Below are 7,956 nucleotides of genomic sequence, written 5' to 3' on the forward strand. Positions count from 1 at the left end.
AATTTGTGTAGCCTGCCTTCTATATCTTTTCCTTCTGGGTAGCCTAAGAGAGAATTGGGAAAATTCAGTAGGTGTTCAAACATTAACAATGTCTTCAATATCCTGTGATTCTAGGTACAAACAAGTTCTGTAAATGACAAAAGGAAATGAGAAGGAAAGCTCTGTGCTTCACTGACTGCTACAATAAATGGGGGGTTTGGGTTTGGGGTGCTGATGTCCCAGACTGTACCCCCTGGCAAACACACAGGGCTTATTTTGCTCAGAGTTGTTTCACTACACTTGATGTTTACTTTAAAATTTGTAGTTTGCCACTACAGAAGCACCCAGAGCAGGCACGTTTGACTAAACCAGTGTGCTGCCTTTGCTTCTACTACCTACCAGTACCTTCTGCTTCTGCTTGCAGAGCCGAAGATAAATTGTGTCTTTCCACACAAAGGTAACTGGGCAACAGAGGTGTAACTGGAAGCCTAATTTGGCCCATTGCATGTAGTTAGGGATAGAGAAACTTAGACAGAAACACGTGGGACAAAGACAGAATGGGGAAATGTTTTACCTCACTGGCCTGAGCCTTCAGGCCACAGCCCCCGGATCTACAGAATCTGCTGAAGTTGCTCTGGAGAGGTTCTGCTTGGAGGAGTAGGTTGTGGAGTGGCAGCAAATACTGCTCACTTTTCATTCTCTGTAACTTTTCAGGAATGGGATTTGGAGACAGAACAAGCACATTCTGTGGCACACCGGAATTTCTGGCTCCAGAGGTGCTGACAGAAACTTCCTATACAAGAGCTGTAGACTGGTGGGGTCTTGGTGTTCTTATCTATGAGATGCTAGTGGGTGAGGTAAGTTCTAGAAAGGTACAGTGGAATCATAAAACTAAGAACTGTTTAAAAGGTTACAAAACTCAAGGTACCAGGCTGTCAACATTGAATATGCCCTACCTGTCACAGACTTAACCTCTAGATTTTTATTTTTAATTACATCATTATGTCTTAAATCAAATTACAGTAATGGCACATAAACATCAGTGTCTCTAAACAAGAACATAGTACATCTGTGCATCTAGTTTTGGGGAGCTCATTTTCCAGGACATACCTGTATCATCAAATTTGGATGTGTACAGCAGTACTGCTTTCAAGTGTTTTGGGAAAAATAAACTCCTTCACTTCCATTCAAGGTACAGGACTTAACTTTAACACATAAAGCTGGATAGCAGTGAAAGATCGTGCCAAACACACTAAAATAGAAAGTCCCAGTTGCATGTAATGAGCTGGTATAATAAGTCGCTATTTAGAAGTTATTTACCATTGCAGACACTGTTTTACCTTCTGGTCCATTTTGTTACCATATCTCCCAGATGGCACAGTGAGAGCTCACGTGCTAAAAACTGGAGAAAAACTCATCATTTTGTTCACTTTCAAAAAGATGATCATCCAACTTACTTTCACTTCCTTTCAGTTAAAAAAAGGACAAAAAGCTTGTACATTGTCACCTACATCTGTCAGGCCACTTCAAAATAGTTTGAAAATCCTTAAGCTGTAACATTTAAAGCTATTACAAAAACAGATTGGTCTTGATCATGCTACTTGTGAATGGCAGCTCTCCCAAAGAGAGCTAAAAGCACATTTTTAAAGCGTAGTCCTTCAGTAAGAATTAAGGGATAATACCAACTTGCCTTTTCTCTCTTCCTTATGGAAAGCTATGTATCTGTTTCTGGGAAGCAAGACTTCATTTCAGGGTGTCTAATTCCCAACCTTGGTATGTTGTTTTCAATTGTAAGTGATTTTTAAGCCTGTTTACAGTATTTTTTTCATTAATTTCATTATAGTCTCCCTTCCCTGGAGATGATGAAGAAGAGGTGTTTGACAGCATTGTAAATGATGAAGTAAGATATCCACGATTTCTGTCTACAGAAGCCATCTCAATAATGAGACGGGTAAGGACATAATGATTATAATGTTATAGTATCCCCCTCTTGTCCTGTTTTCTCTCCAACAATTACATTTATGAGGAAGAAAATACTTTAGAAACCTTTGCTTGGTATATTTTTTCTGCAATTAAATTTCAGGCTTGCTTCACTTACGCTGTGCCATGCTGCCTATCACTTTAAGTGGAAATTGTTGATGCCATTCCACTTTATTCGGGAGCATTTTTTTTGTTTTTAATATGTAAAACACTTAAGGCTTTACATTTTTTTGATTTGTGTCCCTGAACTATGTTTCCTAGTTGTATCTAACTAGAAAACTTGAGCTCTCTTTTCCTAGCAGAACACTGCTGCATTGACCTGTTTGGTAGATTAACATTGTCACATGCTTATTTTAATTCAAAGACTTCTAAATCTTTTTGGTTTTATTCCAGCTGGGGCAGGGAACACCCTACACATGGCACCTGCAGTCCCCTTCTTGACAAGGAACAGCTGATTTTGTCTATGATTGTTATTAGTGCTGCTCTTAGTGCTCATCAAAAGGAGATGGTTGAACCTGTCTGAGTTAAAACCTTATCACAGGTGATTGAAGAGCAAAGCCTTTGGAATCAGCCTCTCCACTTAAATGTCTGATGCCAAGTATCAGTCTGACACCCAGGTCAGCACTGAGCTGCGGCACAGTAACTGCCGGGACATAAGCATTTAAGGAATAGCATAAATATTCTATAACTGAAAAGGGGGAGTGTGTTTGCTTAGAGAAAGAAGGCAGAACCTGGGGAAGGTGTTTCTACTGTGAAAATTATGATGCCAACATCCACAGGTGCAGGGGCTGCTACACTGCACCCACAGCATGTGAACTGTGAACTTTGTGCTGGCACTTTACTAACTGTGCTGTTTCCATCAGAGAAATTTGTACATAACACACTAGACATTATTTTTTGATGGCTACATCATGAATATCCCCCCACCCTCCTGCTGGGCACTGCCTGGAACAGGTATTGCTCACAGCAGTAGGATTCACAAGTGGGAGCATGGAACACTTGGAGTTAGCTAGGAAAGCCTTTCCTTTGCCTGAGCGTATGAAGCAGCATTGAACCCTCTCTTGGTACATCAGCTGCTGTGAAATAGCCAAGCACTAGAGACAGCAGGTAATTCTCTTCTGAGCCCTGCAAGAATCACTGGCTTACGTAAATCTGTGCCCTCAGCAGCAAAAAGCACATTCTGCACCCTCCCTGTGCTGAGCACTTGCCCCACACAGCCTCTGGTACCAAGACCTGGCAGGACAGGTCTGCAGGGAGACAGAGGAGTCTGCTCTGTGGCTGTTCTGGCTCGGCTGTGGGTGGGCTGTGCTGGCAGCCTGAAAGAGCACTGCTGAAAGTTAAAGCTTTGCCTGTCCCTCCCTGTGAGGGCCAAGCATTTTCCATAGATCAGGTATATGAATTTCACTGTCCACCTAATCTAGGTGTTGGCTCTTACACAGTAGTACTCATCGTCCCTCCCACCTGTCCCTTCCCCTGATTTTCTGTGCTGAAACCGTGCATGTTTTGTCAGCTGCTACGAAGAAATCCAGAGCGGCGTCTTGGAGCTGGAGAGAAAGATGCTGAGGATGTGAAAAAGCATCACTTTTTCAGGGTGAGTACAAACTAATATTATTTCTAAGGACATGAAGGAGTAAAGATGGGAAACTAAACATCAGTTCCTTTATTTCACAGCAAATAGATTGGAACGCTTTACTGGCCAAGAAGGTGAAGCCTCCCTTTGTACCCACCATTAGAGGACGAGAAGATGTTAGTAATTTTGATGATGAATTTACCTCCGAAGCACCTATCCTCACTCCACCTCGGGAACCAAGGATACTTTCAGAAGAAGAGCAGGAAATGTTCAGAGATTTTGATTACATTGCTGATTGGTGTTAACTTGCAGACACTGTGAACCCCCAGCTGACTGGCTCACAAGAATGCCTCTCTCAAAATACCGACCCTTCAATTGCTCTCTGTGCCACCTGTAGCTTCTGGGTTTTTTTAAATCACATGAAGATCCTTTTAAGTACTGTTTTAACACTCTTGTGAAGAGTGGCCTCTTTGTATATTGTTTTTTTATCTGAGCACTGGAAAGCAGGTCTATGGCGTTCATAAGCTGAGTTGGTGAACCCAGGCTGTATTGAGCTTCTCGCACATGGGCACACGTGGATCTGTACAGTTCTCTCACTCTTCCACAGCAGATAACATCACTTCTTAAAGTATCTGCCTTTAAGTGGGAAAAGCAGACTCTGAGCTAGGTAATCTCCACTCAGCCACATTGGAATAAGTTGGGATACTGGTAACACTCACACAGAACACAGTTCTAGGCGGAGAAGGCAAATGATTTCAGCTAAATATTGTGCAGTCTATAAAACTACACTCTTCTATGTACACCTTCATCTTGTGTTCTTAAAATAATGGTATTCAGAACAGATATGCCTTGTTTTGTAAATTTTCTATGGTATTTATTAGGAAAAATGTTAAATGCCTTGCCTTTGAGATAACAACTGTGTAAGTGCTTCCATTACAAAGAAAAATCCAGAAAAATCCGGAAAGTTTACCAAAGTCACTTGCCAAACAGTTTTGCCTTCAAGCTTCTTAAACACGGCTTCAGCCCCGCTTGGTTTGAGGAATGTATCGAGGACACTGCTCAGTGCAAGGCTCGAGCGAAGCACCCGCGTGGCCCCAGCCCGGCCCCTCCTGCCTCGGCCGCCTGCCTTGCCCGGCCCCGAGGGGGCAGAGAAGTTCCCCACTCCTTCTCTAACCACCTCCATCCTCCTCTGTCTGTCCACAATGTCATCTAGAAAACGTAAGGATTTTCAGTGTATACATGTGAACATGTATATATTTGGAAGGTGTAATGTATTCTTACCTCCTGGCAAGTAATTTAATTGTTCCACTTCATCAACATTGCACGGTGGCCAAGGGAACAAAAAACATATCCCTGTAGGCCACTGACCTCCAGCCCCTGGATTGGCAGTTACTGAGGGTAAAAAGCAATACCTTGTACCAGAATGTATAAATATTTTTGATAAAAACAGTGTATATTTTAAAAACCCCTTAACACTAAAAGCTGTACCTCAAAAGCTGAAAAATAATTTTGACCAGACACTGTGTGTATTTGTAAACTAAGACCTACTTTTGGCATCTGCTGTTCTGGGGGCAAACATTAATTCTTGGAAAATCAATTTCCCACGTAGTCCTTATCTCTAGCACCATTCAGCACTAACCTCACAGGTTCATCAGGGCCAGGAGTTTGCTGTTCGTGGTCTAAGGCAGTGAGAATCAGCACTCAAATTAATTAAGAACTGGTAATTTTATTAATTCTAAGAAGAAACACAAACCACTGGAGAGTGCAATGCTAAGGTGGTGTTTTAAAATCATGATGTTGGACAGACCTGCAGGGTCAGGCAGGGGAGAGGCTTAAGGGAGAAAAAAAAAAAATAATGGTTAATAGGTCTAAACCAGGCAAGTGCCCCACAGGAAGGAGGCAGGCACCTTCGCCAGCGCTGCAAATCATGTTGGGCAAAACGAGTCAACTCCTCAGCATTCCTTGTTTCCAGGTTCTAATTAATAAGAAGCAAATTATGTTCCTGTATCCAGCTGAAACCAATACTTCTGAGGTACAGTCAGCTCGCCCCTTTTTGGTTCCCAAATATATATATATATATATATATATATGTAAGCATCTAACAGGGTGCTTAACACTTACGAAAGTATCCTCAAGCATACCTTTTTGTAACTACATCTTGTACAGAAATCTTTTTTTTAATCTAAGCAAATCACTAAAAAAAAAAAAAATTAGAAAAAATTAGAGGGCAGGGTATGTTCACCCAGTTCAGCTGAAAAAAAGCACTAATTTTATCTCTGTAGTTTTTTAAATATTTTTAGGCAGATTAAGATTTAAACCCTAGATTGTAAATATATTTTGCTATACTTTATCTGTATGTGGCTGCTCAAGCACTTTGTAAGGAAATTAGGATATTTTAGAATGGTACACTATGCATTAAAATGAAATGTGCCTTTAACAAATGTCATTCTAAGTGTTTTGCAGTCATTAATATCACAAATTAAAGTTCTAAATAGAGCAATTTGTAAATTGTGTCGCAAACATGATTTTGCTGGTTATTGAAGTAGCTGGTCATGTTTTCTCCACAGGTAACTTCAAAAAAAAACACTTGCAATCAGGAGGGGACCCAAATCTCTTGGTGATAGTTCAGTGTGCTTTCATTCTTTGAAAAAAAAATCAAACATACTGACTCTGCCCATACCTTCTCCCTGAAGGACAGCAGCCTCTTGCTTGGAGCAGGCTGAAGGCAGCAGAGGGACCACCTCAGGTGGAGTCTGTCCTGCTTGAATCAGCATTCTCCCCTTCCGAGGGCTGTCACCCCCTCCTGGGTGCTGCATCATTATAGTGTCTTTCCTCCCCACCCTTACACAGCAAGCTCTGTTAACAAGCCAAAACCAATACCCATCCCACAAGGAGCTTTTTCTTTAGGCAGAGGATGAAGCTTTCTTTTCTGAGTGCATTTAGAACTTAGCTCTTAAGAGCAAAGTGGAATTTCACGCGAGGCCATTGCCCAGAGACACTTCATACCTACCTAAGCAATCATTCCAGAAAGGGCTGGTTCCAAACTCACGGAGTTTCAAGTATCTAGTCTGAGCTGGAGATGAATTAAAGTAGGAGGTGCTTGAAGATATTATGCACTTGTGTGTGGGGAATGCAACCCTTCAGCCCTCCTGCCTTCTCCCGGCCTGGCTGCTGAGCCACCTCCCCCAACCACAGCCAAGTGTTAGCAGAGAACCCAAAACCTGCCCCCAGGTGCAGCCCGTCCCCACAGCCCTTCGGGCTCTGCTTCTCAGGCAGCCTTTGCTGCCCCTGCCCCTGGCTGACACAAGCAGCTACTAAAGGGGTCATAACTGCCTAAAAATTAATTCACAGCTATACCCTTTTTCGTGCTGTAATGCTTCACATAACTGCAGTCTACTGGGACCAACAGTAACTGTTTTTCAGAATACACCTGCCCCTTCAAGCATATTCCTAGTTCTGCCTCTTAGGGCTGCAAGTTACTGCCACTTCCACACCACGGGAGATGCAGCAACTGCTTTCACAAGTGCAGGGTCAAGCCAGGATAGCATATCCTGCCTCCATCTGCTGCACTTCAGAGCCTTGCACAGATGTGTTTAAATTCCTGTCCAGACAGCTTGTGCTGTATCTACAATTTCAATTGCAAACACTCACCCCTCACGTGTCAAGTGCTCATGCCTAGTGCCTGAAAGGATTGAAAGTAGGAGCATTATGGGAAATGAAAGTTTCAGTCACTTTTGACCTTGTAGCAGATTTAACCCACTAATTACGCTGGAAAGCAACAATCAAAGCAACTTCCTCCTTTGCACTTCCAAGCTGTAACACTCCATTAAAGGTCAGGCCCTGCCCATTTGAAGCATCCCCCCATCTCCCACAGAAGAGGCAGATGGAATAGCTCAGAGAATGACAGGGAATGCCCAGGTAATAGAAAATGTTGCAACGAACTCAAGGCAGTACATCAGACACTTGAATACGTGCCCCCCAACTACCAAGCACACCACGCCCCACACCTGCACCCAAACCTTTCCTGACTGCAACCAACAGCTTCAGTGGTGTAACAGGACTGTACAACCTTTGTTACTTGTTTACTGAAAAAAAAACGTTGAGCTGCCACATTTCAATCGTCTCTGCTGGCAGAAGAGGATTAAAACTAAACCAGCAAGAAACAGTGAGGGCTATTGACAATTACTGCCGTGGTACTGGACACAGCCTTCCCTCTGGACGGCTTTAGGACCAGGTGTGCAGCAAGCTGACCCTCAGCTGTTCATTTGGGTGGTTAAACTGAATTTGCACTCGTGATACAAAATGAATTCAGGAACCAGAAGACTCCCAGTTGAGTGCATTTGCTGCTTTGCACACAAAGGGATACTGTCAGGAGGCATCTGGTATTCAAAGCTCTTAGTCTGGGCAGGGCTGAACAACTTCAGGCC

At 42.8% G+C, this 7,956-nt stretch overlaps 1 protein-coding gene across 3 annotated transcripts in view; it reads left to right on the forward strand.

Moving 5' to 3' along the window:
- The window catches only part of PKN2 (protein kinase N2), a 54,794-nt gene extending 48,768 nt beyond the window's left edge, over positions 1-6,026 (forward strand). For all 3 annotated transcript variants that reach the window (XM_027882896.1, XM_027882895.1, XM_027882897.1), the window contains exons 19-22: positions 694-836; positions 1,823-1,930; positions 3,470-3,550; positions 3,631-6,026. In XM_027882896.1, the coding sequence (XP_027738697.1) occupies positions 694-836; positions 1,823-1,930; positions 3,470-3,550; positions 3,631-3,834 (536 nt within the window). In that variant the 3' untranslated portion in view covers positions 3,835-6,026. The remainder of the gene's footprint in view (positions 1-693; positions 837-1,822; positions 1,931-3,469; positions 3,551-3,630) is intronic.
- The last annotated feature ends 1,930 nt before the right edge of the window (positions 6,027-7,956 follow it).

Source organism: Empidonax traillii, unplaced genomic scaffold (genome assembly GCF_003031625.1).
Source record: "Empidonax traillii isolate 1590-97213 ecotype Southwest subspecies unplaced genomic scaffold, ASM303162v1 scaffold114:size1751661, whole genome shotgun sequence".
NCBI classification, from domain to species: domain Eukaryota; kingdom Metazoa; phylum Chordata; class Aves; order Passeriformes; family Tyrannidae; genus Empidonax; species Empidonax traillii.